The sequence below is a fragment of the Andrena cerasifolii genome, unplaced genomic scaffold, assembly GCF_050908995.1.
Source record: "Andrena cerasifolii isolate SP2316 unplaced genomic scaffold, iyAndCera1_principal scaffold0232, whole genome shotgun sequence".
Lineage (NCBI taxonomy): Eukaryota > Metazoa > Arthropoda > Insecta > Hymenoptera > Andrenidae > Andrena > Andrena cerasifolii.
Window position 1 is genome coordinate 36339 of NW_027485125.1, and position 16862 is coordinate 53200.

A 16862-nucleotide genomic window follows, 5' to 3' on the forward strand; every position below is an offset into this window, starting at 1 on the left:
CGGTAGATCGGCGTGAGCGTCGTGCAGACGTTGCGGATATTCCAGATCTACCTCGAGAATGTATCCCGTGGGCGAATCGACAGCGATCGAAGACACGTCAAAATTTGCGACATCTTCGACCCATTGAAATTTGGCGTATGGTAGGGGCTGACACATTGCCCATCCGTACAAGTTGTTCACGTCAAAGTACATCAAGTACGATGACTGTTCCGATGGGTTGTAAGATGACATGTACTTGTTATTGGCGTGTGCGTATCTTCCGGAACATTGGCTTAAACCGCCACGTATACCGCGTTCGATAAACATGACCATATCAATGTCTGTGAGCAATTCGAATGTAATTTTGGTATGTTTTAGCATGGCATCCCACGTAAAGCCAGGTAAAGTATAATAATGCGCTGAATCTAATCCGTAACTCTTGATACAACTTTCGCGAAAATTTTCAAAAATATCTGCCAATAACAAGACATCTGTTTTCAAATACAAGTCGCTGTATTCGCCCAAAGTTCTAATCCTGAAACGCTGCCAGACAATCTCGGCGTGCGCGTAATCGCTCTTGGATACAATCTCACCCGTTAACGAACTGTAGAATGACTCGCGCGGTGGTAAGCATGGATCCTGCAGCTTGTTCGCGCAATCAAGGTATTCGTATGGAAATACACCCTTTCGCGTCAATAAATTGAAATCTTCGATGGATAATGTTTCAAATTCGGATCGTAAAATTTTTAATTTATCCGCGCTAAGAAAAGATGCTAATTTGTTGAGACTGGTATTGAGAAATTTGTATGAATCGATGAATCGCAATTTAATACATTTTCGCGAGTCTGAGTCAGCCGTATCTTCAACATTTTTTGTGAATGAAATGTACTTTTCTTTCGTTATGGGTAATACGTCAATGCTGCCTTCGAAAGCGGTAGCTATTTCCTCGATAATGAAATGCGAATCGTAGCCGGATAAATTATGGAAAACTATGGGGATGTAAAACGCATTTTTATAATTTAAATTGCACTCCGAATGTGCTGGGCCTCTAAAGCGTCCGGATAGATGGCAATGATCGCGAACTCGTACATCTTCAGCCTTGAATGGTTCTTCGCAAATATGACAGTGTGTTGCATCGCGAAATGTCGCCCATTGTTTGGGAGTTATATCAAGCATGGGAACATTGTTGGTCAGAATGGGTTTGGCGAAGTTTGCAAAATTTTCCAGTTCGTTGACGAACCATGAAACACAATCCGCGTCGCGGCGACATCGATACGTCGACAGTGATGTATCGTACGAGCAATGCATATAATATGCAATGCTGTGCACTTTATGGTGTTGATACGCGCGCAATTTACTATCCATTTCACCCATTCGGTGATTGTCCTCTGTTTTTTCAATGATGCACTCAAGATCGGCGTACACCACGAAGGGGAGCCGCTCCTTCATACAGTGGTTGCTGAATTTGAGCAGATTGTTTCCTACGCTGGGCAACAGGATGGCGCAATCATTCATTTGCCCGCAGTCCAGCGAATGGGCCTCCAACTTCTCGGCAGATCCAAAGTAGTGCATGCATCTGCAAAAAATAAAAAATTTTTTTATTTAATTTTTTTCAACGATATTTTTCAACGTTTCATAAGTTTATGTACATACCGATCGCAGATGAATTTTTTTTCTCTGTGCCTGCTCAACTGCATGCTCACCAGTCGGGATAAGTCCTTGATCAGCACAAAGTGCCCTACATCGCCGTGCTCATGATTCGGCGTGTAGAGCAGATTGACGTGTCGATCCCTCTTTTGGCTGGTGAGACGCAGCGGAAAGACCGTCGATCCTTTCTCCATCCCGAAGGTGTACACGTTGACGGAGATGCCGTTCTGCCGCTCAAACTTCCCAAGCTGCTCTAGGGACATTGGGAACTCAATGTCTTGGAGATTTAGCACCAATGTATAATGTGGATATGAACTTGGTCGATGAGGGTTTCTTTCGGCGGGATGGAGAGCTGCGACCACTGCCCGCGCGAAGCAGGCGTTATCCTCGGATCGCACGCTAATTGTCGCTTTCTTCATCAATATTTCCCGTGGCAACTTGAAGTGGCACCCTGCGCGCAGCGGATTGTACTTATTAACGTTGACGGTTAGGTTGAGAATCCTCATCAATGCCCATCCACTATCGCGTTCCTGAAACTCTTCCAACGATGCCAGGGTGGGTTCGATGACGCATCGTTGGTACCACTCCTGTAGATCACATGTACCGAAGAGTTCGCAGTTCCGGGTATTGATGCTTTTGCAAGCATGTTTGTCCCCCGCCACAAATTCGCCGTTGAACACAGTGTTCACTTTGAGGTTCTGATGTTTCCTCAAGGCGCCTCGTACATATTCCAGCACAATGGTCCCCGCATCCTCGAGGAAGTTGCGCGGCTCGATATAGTTCGAATTTAACACTGCACCAGTTAATACGCGGGTATCGAACGCAGTGTCTATTTCGCGCCACAAAAGTCCTGTGCTCGAATGTCCAGCACCTTCATGCACGAAACGTCCGCGCAACGAATATTTTAGTCCTTCGAGATGAGCGATTCGAGCAACCAGCGATTGCTGAACACCGATCGATAATCGTGGGCGTTTCACTCGGCTGTGTTCTTCCAACGATTCGATGCACTCGTTGCACCGTTCTTCCCACGCGAGGTATTCTTCCTGTGAAATCAATCGCGCAGATTGATCCAACAATTGGCGTTCTACTTGCGCGAATTCTCCCATGGTTGTAAATGAAATATGTCTTTTCCTCGCAACACGTTGCAACGATTTGAGGCTTTGTGCAGTTTAGAGTGCGCTTTTTAAGACTGATACCATGGTTTGGTATCTCTGCCTAACTCTTTTGGCGTACCCCCTCCCTCGAATGCACCGCGTGCAAAAACGACGATCCGTCCCAGCATGGTTCTGTGCGGTTTCTACCGATACAGCATAATTATTTCTATGATTCGCGCGTATGACGAATTAGCGCGCAAAATCATCCGACACAGTTTCTGCTGACGCCGCATAATTCTAAGATTCGACGCTTTCACAGATATTATATTACATTCAACACGTGTCGAGACTTTTATCCTTGAAGGTGGGGCTCAAATTACATACAATCGCGCGATATGCTGCGATGTTAAGATTGGAAAACATTATGGAAAAATTGGTAGCTTTAAAATAAAATGCTGTGGTGGGGGAGGCAATTGCTCCTCTATTTAAGCCGAGCTCTTGGACGCTATTCCATCAATCGCTCAGTAGCCTCAGTGACTTTGACGGAACAGACGGTACTCCGTAAAAAAATATATAGTGCACATCAAAATGTACAAACACAGCTTAAACGATTCATCCTGCGCAGCCGGCAACGATGGTGGGTTTCCAAATAAATGTGAACAACAGCAGCAACAACTATATCATCATCAACAATCCAATATGAGGTATGTACACGTTACTATACACTTTTCATTTACTTCATTCACTGTAAACGCAAAACGACCGAAGTATCAATTTCATGTACTTGTTTCTTACAGTTCTGGATCCGTATCGCTAAAAACGATGAAAACATCGAAACCATCAATCGTACGGATCCTGGGGCGTGATTATCCACTGACTGCAACAGCTTATAAACGTCTAACTATAGGAATTCGCATTGGTATGGATTTGTGTCACGTTGAGATCAGCATAGCCGACAATAAAGGCAGCGAGTTAAGCTTTTCAATGTCTACGTGGAAGCTCCTGCTACAAAACGAGGTGGACATACTCCAACGATTACGCAGCAACGCAACATCGCCCCAAACTCACATTATAATTGATCATTTACGACTAGAGTTCACGCGTATGCATGATGATCAACTTATTAAAATCACCGATAATCGCGTTGTCATATATATGACTGAAGCCACGATGTGTAAATTATTCGCGTACAATCATTGCATTGAACATATGTATACGTGGCTAACTGAAAATATGTACTCTGTAAGCAGTAAATATGCCACTTTCGTAGACGTTCTACGTAGCGCTACCGCGCCAACAGATTATGTAAAATTAATTTCTGAAAGCGAACACTTCGAACAGCATTCATTGATTGATTGTGAATTGTTAGCATGTGCAATCAATCATATTGTGCATGATGCTCGTAGTAAAAATATTAAATTATATTCTTTTATGATTTGTAACAATATATATCTTAAACCTATATTATTTCTCCATTGCATTCACCCATCATCCTCCCCGCCATCTAATTTTAAGATTCCGCGTTTCTGTGTTACATTTCATTCTTCGCGCCGCCAAGTGACATCACCCTGCACGGCTGCTCCAGAGGAGTCGAATTACGCGAGATCGCGCGATACGCAGCGACGTTAAAATCGGAACGCTTTGAAATACTGTTAGCTTTAGAATGCATGCGATTCTATCCCCTATGTAGTGGTGTCTCTTTCACCTCCTAGAATTTTGACTTTAAAGTAATGCTCCATCTCTTTCCCTCGAAAACGCGGTGTCGAGAAACGCCGATCTTTCCCGACATCGTTCGAAACAATTTCTGATAAAATTTCTCATAAAAATAAATTATTATACGTCGACGTTGTGTGTGTGTGTGTGTGTGTGTGCGTGTCACATATGTGACGCTCCGTTGGTTTCGCTATATGTACCATTCGGAAAAGACTAATGTCAGAGACGGCGTTTGGGGGAGTTGGTTAGGCGGCCTGACTCGTACCGCGGAGGGTCTTGGGTTCGAGCCCCGTCGCCCCGAGAAGTTTTTTCATTTATATAATATCATAAAATTAATATTTCCTTCCTTACCGACAGTCTGTTGTACCACGCTACAGAGTAACACCTTCCTTACCGATAGTCTATACCACGCTCCAGAGTAGCGCACCGTCACCCCGCGGTTCCTCCTCCTCCTCCTCGATGATACCCCCGCACCGTCACCCCGCGGTTCCTCCTCCTCCTCGAATGATACCCCCACCACTCCGCCATCTCTATGACGTCATCCGCCGCCAGCCCGCCGACAAAAAAACAAATTTTCAAATTTGAGTTTCAAGGTCATGATCATGACCTTGAAACTCAAATTTGAATTAGAATCCCCCTTGTCTTACTACTAAAATCGGCGAAAATTTTCAGAACGCACAAAATTGCGCTTTGTAACAGGAGAACACGCCGTCGAAAGGGATGGCACAAGTACGTCTCCGGAGAGCAAATCAGTGCGCGAGAAGTGGGGCAGAAGTTTCGAGACAGTGACTGTTTAACGAAGAGGCGCAGAATTTTCGAACGCCTCTTGAAGGAATACGCCTCATATTAGCAACTTTAAAGCGATGCCTTTGAAGCTGAAATTTAGTATACCTCTTTCCACTTCATGTTCTCATGATATATTGGCCAAAATCTGGCGAAAATTTTCAGAACGCACAAAATTGCGCTTTGTAACAGGAGAACATGCCGTCGAAAGGGATGGCACAAAGTAACGTCTCCGGAGAGCAAATCAGTGCGCGAGAAGTGGGGCAGAAGTTTCGAGACAGTGACTGTTTAACGAAGAGACGCAGAATTTTTGAAACACCTCTTGAATGGCCTGCGCCTCTTATTGGCAACTTTAAGGCGATGCATTTGAAGCTGAAATTTTGGTATACCTCTTTCCACTTCATGTTCTCCTCATACATTGGCCAAAATTTGGCCAAAATTTTCAGAATGCACAAAATTGGGCTTTGTAACAGGAGAACATGCCGTCGAATGGGATGGCACAAAGTAACGTCTTCGGAGAGCAAATCAAAGAGCGAGAAGTGGCGCAGATGTTGCGAGACAGTGACTGTTTAACGAAGAGACGCAGAATTTTCGAACGCATCTTGAAAGGCCTGCGCCTCTTATTAGCAACTTTACGGCGATGCCTTTGAAGCTGAAATTTAGTATACCTCATTCCACTTCATGTTCTCCTGATATATTGGCCAAAACCTGCGAATATTTTCAGAATGCACAAAATTGCGCTTTTTTAACAGGAGATCATTGCCGTTGAAAGAGATGGCACAAAGTAACGTCTCCATAGAGCAAATCAAAGAGCGAGGAGTGGCGCAGAATGTTTCGAGACAGTGACTGTTTAACGAAGAGACGCAGAAATTTTGGAACGCCTCTTGAAAGGCCTGCGCTCTCTTATTAGCAACTTTAAGGCGATGCCTTTGAAGCTGAAATTTAGTATACCTCATTCCACTTCATGTTTCTCCTGATATATTGGCCAAAACCTGCGAATATTTTCAGGAATGCACAAAATTGCGCTTTTTAGACAGGAGATCATACCGTTGAAAGAGATGGCACAAAGTAACGTCTCCATAGAGCAAATCAAAGAGCGAGGAGTGGCGCAGATGTTTCGAGACAGTGACTGTTTAACGAAGAGACGCAGAATTTTGGAACGCCTCTTGAAAGGCCTGCGCCTCTTATTAGCAACTTTAAGGCGATGCCTTTGAAGCTGAAATTTAGTATACCTCATTCCACTTCATGTTCTCCTGATATATTGGCCAAAACCTGCGAATATTTTCAGAATGCACAAAATTGCGCTTTTTAACAGGAGATCATGCCGTTGAAAGAGATGGCACAAAGTAACGTCTCCATAGAGCAAATCAAAGAGCGAGGAGTGGCGCAGATGTTTCGAGACAGTGACTGTTTAACGAAGACGCAGAATTTTGGAACGCCTCTTGAAAGGCCTGCGCCTCTTATTAGCAACTTTAAGGCGATGCCTTTGAATCTGAAATTTAGTATACCTCATTCCACTTCATGTTCTCCTGATATATTGGCCAAAACTTGCGAATATTTTCAGAATTCACAAAATTGCGCTTTTTAACAGGAGATCATGCCGTTGAAAGAGATGGCACAAAGTAAAGTCTCCGGAAAGCAAATCGAAGAGCGAGGAGTGGCGCAGTGTTTCGAGACAGTGACTGTTTAACGAAGAGACGCAGAATTTTGGAACGCCTCTTGAAAGGCCTCCGCCTCTTATTTCCAACTTTAAGGCGATGCGTTTGAAGCTGAAATTTAGTATACCTCTTTCCACTTCATGTTCTCATGATACATGGCCAAAATCTGGCGAAAATTTTCAGAACGCACAAAATTGCGCTTTGTAACAGGAGAAGATGCCGTCGAAAGGGATGGCACAAAGTAACGTCTCCGGAGAGCAAATCAGTGCGCGAGAAGTGGGGCAGAAGTTTCGAGACAGTGACTGTTTAACGAAGGAGACGCAGAATTTTCGAACGCCTCTTGAAAGGAATGCGCCTCATATTAGCAACTTTTAAAGCGATGCCTTTGAAGCTGAAATTTAGTATACCTCATTCCACTTCATGTTCTCCTGATAATATTGGCCAAAACCTGCGAATATTTTCAGAATGCACAAAATTGCGCTTTTTAACAGGAGATCATGTCGTTGAAAGAGATGGCACAAAGTAACGTCTCCATAGAGCAAATCAAAGAGCGAGGAGTGGCGCAGATGTTTCGAGACAGTGACTGTTTAACGAAGAGACGCAGAATTTTGGAACGCCTCTTGAAAGGCCTGCGCCTCTTATTAGCAACTTTAAGGCGATGCTTTGAATCTGAAATTTAGTATACCTCATTCCACTTCATGTTCTCCTGATATATTGGCCAAAACTTGCGAATATTTTCAGAATTCACAAAATTGCGCTTTTAACAGGAGATCATGCCGTTGAAAGAGATGGCACAAAGTAAAGTCTCCGGAAAGCAAATCGAAGAGCGAGGAGTGGCGCAGATGTTTCGAGACAGTGACTGTTTAACGAAGAGACGCAGAATTTTGGAACGCCTCTTGAAAGGCCTCCGCCTCTTTATTTCCAACTTTAAGGCGATGCGTTTGAAGCTGAAATTTAGTATACCTCTTTCCACTTCATGTTCTCATGATACATTGGCCAAAATCTGGCGAAAATTTTCAGAACGCACAAAATTGCGCTTTGTAACAGGAGAAGATGCCGTCGAAAGGGATGGCACAAAGTAACGTCTCCGGAGAGCAAATCAGTGCGCGAGAAGTGAGGCAAAGTTTCGAGACAGTGACTGTTTAACGAAGAGACGCAGAATTTTCGAACGCCTCTTGAAAGGAATGCGCCTCATATTAGCAACTTTAAAGCGATGCCTTTGAAGCTGAAATTTAGTGTACCTCTTTCCACTTCATGTTCTCCTCATACATTGGCCAAAATTTGGCCAAAATTTTCAGAATGCACAAAATTGGGCTTTGTAACAGGAGAACATGCCGTCGAATGGGATGGCACAAAGTAACGTCTCCGGAGAGCAAATCAAAGAGCGAGAAGTGGCGCAGATGTTTCGAGACACTGACTGTTTAACGAAGAGGCGCAGAATTTTCGAACGCCTCTTGAAAGGAATGCGCCTCATATTAGCAACTTTAAAGCGATGCCTTTGAAGCTGAATTTAGTATACCTCTTTCCAATTCATGTTCTCATGATATATTGGCCAAAATCTGGCGAAAATTTTCAGAACGCACAAAATTGCGCTTTGTAACAGGATAACATGCCGTCGAAAGGGATGGCACAAAGTAACGTCTCCGGAGAGCAAATCAGTGCGCGAGAAGTGGGGCAGAAGTTTCGAGACAGTGACTGTTTAACGAAGAGACGCAGAATTTTCGAACACCTCTTGAATGGCCTGCGCCTCTTATTGGCAACTTTAAGGCGATGCATTTGAAGCTGGAAATTTAGTATACCTCTTTCCACTTCATGTTCTCCTCATACATTGCCAAAATTGGCCAAAATTTTCAGAATGCACAAAATTGGGCTTTGTAACAGGAGAACATGCCGTCCGAATGGGATGGCACAAAGAACGTCTCCGGAGAGCAAATCAAAGAGCGAGAAGTGGCGCAGATGTTTCGAGACAGTGACTGTTTAACGAAGAGACGCAGAATTTTCGAACGCATCTTGAAAGGCCTGCGCCTCTTATTAGCAACTTTACGGCGATGCCTTTGAAGCTGAAATTTAGTATACCTCATTCCACTTCATGTTCTCCTGATATATTGGCCAAAACCTGCGAATATTTTCAGAATGCACAAAATTGCGCTTTTTAACAGGAGATCATGCCGTCGAAAGAGATGACACAAAGTAACGTCTCCGGAAAGCAAATCGAAGAGCGAGGAGTGGCGCAGATGGTTTCGAGACAGCGACTGTTTAACGAAGAGACGCAGAATTTTCGAACGCCTCTTGAAAGGCCTCCGCCTCTTATTTCCAACTTTAAGGCGATGCGTTTGAAGCTGAAATTTAGTGTACCTTTTTCCACTTCATGTTCTCCTGATATATTGGCCAAAATTAGGCGAAAATTTCGAGAATGCACAAAATTGGGCTTTGTAACAGGAGAACATGCCGTCGAAAGAGATGGCACAAAGTAACGTCTCCGGAAAGCAAATCAGTGCGCGAGAAGTGGGGCAGAAGTTTCGAGACAGTGACTGTTTAACGAAGAGACGCAGAATTTTCGAACACCTCTTGAATGCCTGCGCCTCTTATTGGCAACTTTAAGGCGATGCATTTGAAGCTGAAATTTAGTATACCTCTTTCCACTCAATGTTCTCCTCATACATTGGCCAAAATTTGGCCAAAATTTTCAGAATGCACAAAATTGGGCTTTGTAACAGGAGAACATGCCGTCGAATGGGATGGCACAAAGTAACGTCTCCGGAGAGCAAATCAAAGAGCGAGAAGTGGCGCAGATGTTTCGAGACAGTGACTGGTTTAACGAAGAGACACAGAATTTTCGAACGCATCTTGAAAGGCCTGCGCCTCTTATTAGCAACTTTACGGCGATGCCTTTGAAGCTGAAATTTAGTATACCTCATTCCACTTCATGTTCTCCTGATATATTGGCCAAAACCTGCGAATATTTTCAGAATGCACAAAATTGCGCTTTTTAACAGGAGATCATGCCGTTGAAAGAGATGGCACAAAGTACGTCTCCATAGAGCAAATCAAAGAGCGAGGAGTGGCGCAGATGTTTCGAGACAGTGACTGTTTAACGAAGAGACGCAGAATTTTGGAACGCCTCTTGAAAGGCCTGCGCCTCTTATTAGCAACTTTTAAGGCGATGCCTTTGACGCTGAAATTTAGTATACCTCATTCCACTTCATGTTCTCCTGATATATTGGCCAAAAACCTGCGAATATTTTCAGAATGCACAAAATTGTGCTTTTTAACAGGAGATCATGCCGTTGAAAAGAGAGGCACAAAGTAACGTCTCCAGAGAGCAAATCAAAGAGCGAGGAGTGGCGCAGATGTTTCGAGACAGTGACTGTTTAACGAAGAGACGCAGAATTTTGGAACGCCTCTTGAAAGGCCTGCGCCTCTTATTAGCAACTTTAAGGCGATGCCTTTGAAGCTGAAATTTAGTATACCTCATTCCACTTCATGTTCTCCTGATATATTGGCCAAAACTTGCGAATATTTTCAGAATTCACAAAATTGCGCTTTTTAACAGGAGATCATGCCGTCGAAAGAGATGGCACAAAGTAACGTCTCCGGAAAGCAAAATCGAAGAGCGAGGAGTGGCGCAGATGTTCGAGACAGCGACTGTTTAACGAAGAGACGCAGAATTTTTCGAACGCCTCTTGAAAGGCCTCCGCCTCTTATTTCCAACTTTAAGGCGATGCGTTTTGAAGCTGAAATTTAGTGTACCTTTTTCCACTTCATGTTCTCCTGATATATTGGCCAAAATTAGGCGAAAATTTCGAGAATGCACAAAATTGGGCTTTGTAACAGGAGAACATGCCGTCGAAAGAGATGGCACAAAGTAACGTCTCCGGAAAGCAAATCAGTGAGCGAGATGTGGGGCAGAAGTTTCGAGACAGTGACTGTTTAACGAAGAGACGCAGAATTTTCGAACGCCTCTTGAAAGGCCTCCGCCTCATATTAGCAACTTTAAAGCGATGCCTTTGAAGCTGAAATTTAGTGTACCTCTTTCCACTTCATGTTCTCCTGATATATTGGCCAAAACTTGCGAATATTTTCAGAATTCACAAAATTGCGCTTTTTAACAGGAGATCATGCCGTCGAAAGAGATGGCACAAAGTAACGTCTCCGGAGAGCAAATCGAAGAGCGAGGAGTGGCGCAGATGTTTCGAGACAGTGACTGTTTAACGAAGAGACGCAGAATTTCGAACGCCTCTTGAAAGGCCTCCGCCTCTTATTTCCAACTTTAAGGCGATGCGTTTGAAGCTGAAATTTAGTGTACCTTTTTCCACTTCATGTTCTCCTGATATATTGGCCAAAATTAGGCGAAAATTTCGAGAATGCACAAAATTGGGCTTTGTAACAGGAGAACATGCCGTCGAAAGGGATGGCACAAAGTAACGTCTCCGGAGAGCAAATCAAAGAGCGAGAAGCGGCGCAGATGTTTCGAGACAGTGACTGTTTAACGAAGAGACGCAGAATTTTCGAACGCATCTTGAAAGGCCTGCGCCTCTTATTAGCAACTTCACGGCGATGCCTTTGAAGCTGAAATTTAGTATACCTCATTCCACTTCATGTTCTCCTGATATATTGGCCAAAACCTGCCAATATTTTCAGAATGCACAAAATTGCGCTTTTTAACAGGAGATCATGCCGTTGAAAGAGATGGCACAAAGTAACGTCTCCTTAGAGGAAATCAAAGAGCGAGGAGTGGCGCAGATGTTTCGAGACAGAGACTGTTTAACGAAGAGACGCAGAATTTTCGAACGCATCTTGAAAGGCCTGCGCCTCTTATTAGCAACTTCACGGCGATGCCTTTGAAGGTGAAATTTAGTATACCTCATTCCACTTCATGTTCTCCTGATATATTGGCCAAAACCTGCGAATATTTTCAGAATGCACAAAATTGCGCTTTGTAACAGGAGAAGATGCCGTCGAAAGGGATGGCACAAAGTAACGTCTCCGGAGAGCAAATCAGTGCGCGAGAAGTGGGGCAGAAGTTTCGAGACTGTGACTGTTTAACGAAGAGACGCAGAATTTTCGAACACCTCTTGAAAGGCCTGCGCCTCTTATTGGCAACTTTATGGCGATGCATTTGAAGCTGAAATTTAGTATACCTCTTTCCACTTCATGTTCTCATGATACATTAGCCAAAATATGGCGAAAATTTTCTAAACGCACAAAATTGCGCTTTGTAACAGGAGATCATGCCGTTGAAAGAGATGGCACAAAGTAACGTCTCCATAGAGCAAATCAAAGAGCGAGGAGTGGCGCAGATGTTTCGAGACAGTGACAGTTTAACGAAGAGACGCAGAATTTTCGAACGCATCTTGAAAGGCCTGCGCCTCTTATTAGCAACTTTACGGCGATGCTTTTGAAGCTGAAATTTAGTATACCTCATTCCACTTCATGTTCTCCTGATATATTGGCCAAAACCTGCGAATATTCTCAGAATGCACAAAATTGCGCTTTTTAACAGGAGATCATGCCGTTGAAAGAGATGGCACAAAGTAACGTCTCCATAGAGCAAATCAAAGAGCGAGAAGTGGCGCAGATGTTTCGAGACAGTGACTGTTTAACGAAGAGACGCAGAATTTTCGAACGCCTCTTGAAAGTCCTGCGCATCTTATTTGCAACTTTAAGGCGATGTCTTTGAAGCTGAAATTTAGTATACCTCTTTCCACTTCATGTTCTCCTGATATATTGGCCAAAATCTGGCGAAAATTTTCAGAATGCCCAAAATTGGGGCTTTGTAACAGGAGAACATGCCGTCGAAAGAGATGGCACAAAGTAACGTCTCTGGAGAGCAAATCAAAGAGCGAGAAGTGGCGCAGATGTTTCGAGACAGTGACAGTTTAACGAAGAGACGCAGAATTTTCGAACGCATCTTGAAAGGCCTGCGCCTCTTATTAGCAACTTTACGGCGATGCCTTTGAAGCTGAAATTTAGTATACCTCATTCCACTTCATGTTCTCCTGATATATTGGCCAAAACCTGCGAATATTTTCAGAATGCACAAAATTGCGCTTTTTAACAGGAGATCATGCCGTTGAAAGAGATGGCACAAGTAACGTCTCCGGAGAGCAAATCAAAGAGCGAGAAGTGGCGCAGATGTTTCGAGACAGTGACAGTTTAACGAAGAGACGCAGAATTTCGAACGCATCTTGAAAGGCCTGCGCCTCTTATTAGCAACTTTACGGCGATGCCTTTGAAGCTGAAATTTAGTATACCTCATTCCACTTCATGTTCTCCTGATATATTGGCCAAAACCTGCGAATATTTTCAGAATGCACAAAATTGCGCTTTTTAACAGGAGATCATGCCGTTGAAAGAGATGGCACAAAGTAACGTCTCCATAGAGCAAATCAAAGAGCGAGGAGTGGCGCAGATGTTTCGAGACAGTGACTGTTTAACGAAGAGACGCAGAATTTTGGAACGCCTCTTGAAAGGCCTGCGCCTCTTATTAGCAACTTTAAGGCGATGCCTTTGAAGCTGAAATTTAGTATACCTCATTCCACTTCATGTTCTCCTGATATATTGGCCAAAACTTGCGAATATTTTCAGAATCACAAAATTGCGCTTTTTAACAGGAGATCATGCCGTCGAAAGAGATGGCACAAAGTAACGTCTCCGGAAAGCAAATCGAAGAGCGAGGAGTGGCGCAGATGTTTCGAGACAGCGACTGTTTAACAAAGAGACGCAGAATTTCGAACGCCTCTTGAAAGGCCTCCGCCTCTTATTTCCAACTTTAAGGCGATGCGTTTGAAGCTGAAATTTAGTGTACCTTTTTCCACTTCATGTTCTCCTGATATATTGGCCAAAATTAGGCGAAAATTTCGAGAATGCACAAAATTGGGCTTTGTAACAGGAGAACATGCCGTCGAAAGAGATGGCACAAAGTAACGTCTCCGGAAAGCAAATCAGTGAGCGAGATGTGGGGCAGAAGTTTCGAGACAGTGACTGTTTAACGAAGAGACGCAGAATTTTCGAACGCCTCTTGAAAGGCCTCCGCCTCATATTAGCAACTTTAAGCGATGCCTTTGAAGCTGAAATTTAGTGTACCTCTTTCCACTTCATGTTCTCATGATATATTGGCCAAAATCTGGCGAATATTTTCAGAATGCACAAAATTGCGCTTTGTATACAGGAGATCATGCCGTTTGAAAGAGATGGCACAAAGTAACGTCTCCGGAGAGCAAATCGAAGAGCGAGGAGTGGCGCAGATGTTTCGAGACAGTGACTGTTTAACGAAGAGACGCAGAATTTTCGAACGCCTCTTGAAAGGCCTCCGCCTCTTATTTCCAACTTTAAGGCGATGCGTTTGAAGCTGAAATTTAGTGTACCTTTTTCCACTTCATGTTCTCCTGATATATTGGCCAAAATTAGGCGAAAATTTCGAGAATGCACAAAATTGGGCTTTGTAACAGGAGAACATGCCGTCGAAAGGGATGGCACAAAGTAACGTCTCCGGAGAGCAAATCAAATAGCGAGAAGTGGCGCAGATGTTTCGAGACAGTGACTGTTTAAACGAAGAGACGCAGAATTTTCGAACGCATCTTGAAAGGCCTGCGCCTCTTATTAGCAACTTCACGGCGATGCCTTTGAAGCTGAAATTTAGTATACCTCATTCCACTTCATGTTCTCCTGATATATTGGCCAAAACCTGCCAATATTTTCAGAATGCACAAAATTGCGCTTTTTAACAGGAGATCATGCCGTTGAAAGAGATGGCACAAAGTAACGTCTCCTTAGAGGAAATCAAAGAGCGAGGAGTGGCGCAGATATTTCGAGACAGAGACTGTTTAACGAAGAGACGCAGAATTTTCGAACGCATCTTGAAAGGCCTGCGCCTCTTATTAGCAACTTCACGGCGATGCCTTTGAAGGTGAAATTTAGTATACCTCATTCCACTTCATGTTCTCCTGATATATTGGCCAAAACCTGCGAATATTTTCAGAATGCACAAAATTGCGCTTTGTAACAGGAGAAGATGCCGTCGAAAGGGATGGCACAAAGTAACGGCTCCGGAGAGCAAATCAGTGCGCGAGAAGTGGGGCAGAAGTTTCGAGACAGTGACTGTTTAACGAAGAGACGCAGAATTTTCGAACGCCTCTTGAAAGGAATGCGCCTCATATTAGCAACTTTAAAGCGATGCCTTGAAGCTGAAATTTAGTGTACCTCTTTCCACTTCATGTTCTCCTCATACATTGGCCAAAATTTGGCCAAAATTTTCAGAATGCACAAAATTGGGCTTTGTAACAGGAGAACATGCCGTCGAATGGGATGGCACAAAGTAACGTCTCCGGAGAGCAAATCAAAGAGCGAGAAGTGGCGCAGATGTTTCGAGACAGTGACAGTTTAACGAAGAGACGCAGAATTTTCGAACGCATCTTGAAAGGCCTGCGCCTCTTATTAGCAACTTTACGGCGATGCTTTTGAAGCTGAAATTTAGTATACCTCATTCCACTTCATGTTCTCCTGATATATTGGCCAAACCTGCGAATATTCTCAGAATGCACAAAATTGCGCTTTTTAACAGGAGATCATGCCGTTGAAAGAGATGGCACAAAGTAACGTCTCCATAGAGCAAATCAAAGAGCGAGAAGTGGCGCAGATGTTTCGCGACAGTGACTGTTTAACGAAGAGACGCAGAATTTTCGAACGCCTCTTGAAAGTCCTGCGCATCTTATTTGCATCTTTAAGGCGATGTCTTTGAAGCTGAAAATTTAGTATACCTCTTTCCACTTCATGTTCTCCTGATATATTGGCCAAAATCTGGCGAAAATTTTCAGAATGCCCAAAATTGGGCTTTGTAACAGGAGAACATGCCGTCGAAAGAGATGGCACAAAGTAACGTCCTCTGGAGAGCAAATCAAAGAGCGAGAAGTGGCGCAGATGTTTCGAGACAGTGACAGTTTAACGAAGAGACGCAGAATTTTCGAACGCATCTTGAAAGGCCTGCGCCTCTTATTAGCAACTTTACGGCGATGCCTTTGAAGCTGAAATTTAGTATACCTCATTCCACTTCATGTTCTCCTGATATATTGGCCAAAACCTGCGAATATTTTCAGAATGCACAAAATTGCGCTTTTAACAGGAGATCATGCCGTTGAAAGAGATGGCACAAAGTAACGTCTCCGGAGAGCAAATCAAAGAGCGAGAAGTGGCGCAGATGTTTCGAGACAGTGACAGTTTAACGAAGAGACGCAGAATTTTCGAACGCATCTTGAAAGGCCTGCGCCTCTTATTAGCAACTTTACGGCGATGCCTTTGAAGCTGAAATTTAGTATACCTCATTCCACTTCATGTTCTCCTGATATATTGGCCAAAACCTGCGAATATTTTCAGAATGCACAAAATTGCGCTTTTTAACAGGAGATCATGCCGTTGAAAGAGATGGCACAAAGTAACGTCTCCATAGAGCAAATCAAAGAGCGAGGAGTGGCGCAGATGTTTCGAGACAGTGACTGTTTAACGAAGAGACGCAGAATTTTGGAACGCCTCTTGAAAGGCCTGCGCCTCTTATTAGCAACTTTAAGGCGATGCCTTTGAATCTGAAATTTAGTATACCTCATTCCACTTCATGTTCTCCTGATATATTGGCCAAAACCTGCTAATATTTTCAGAATGCACAAAATTGCGCTTTTTAACAGGAGATCATGCCGTTGAAAGAGATGGCACAAAGTAACGTCTCCATAGAGCAAATCAAAGAGCGAGGAGTGGCGCAGATGTTTCGAGACAGTGACTGTTTAACGAAGAGACGCAGAATTTTGGAACGCCTCTTGAAATGTCTCCGCCTTATATTTGCAACTTTAAGGCGATGCGTTTGAAGCTGAAATTTAGTGTACCTTTTTCCACTTCATGTTCTCCTGATATATTGGCCAAAATTAGGCGAAAATTTCGAGAATGCACAAAATTAGGCTTTGTAACAGCAGAACATGCCGGTCGAAAGAGATGGCACAAA

The 16862-nt window shown here is 43.7% G+C and overlaps 1 protein-coding gene across 1 annotated transcript; it reads right to left on the bottom strand.

The window, feature by feature from the left end:
• Window positions 1-572: 572 nt before the first annotated feature.
• Window positions 573-2000, bottom strand: LOC143378098 (uncharacterized; the record flags this gene model as incomplete). The annotated part of the gene is made up of 2 exons (XM_076829932.1): window positions 1633-2000; window positions 573-1555 (listed from the first exon to the last, which is right to left on the bottom strand). Coding segments are annotated over exons 1-2 (1240 nt in total), but the record flags the coding sequence as incomplete, so codon positions are not given.
• Window positions 2001-16862: the final 14862 nt, after the last annotated feature.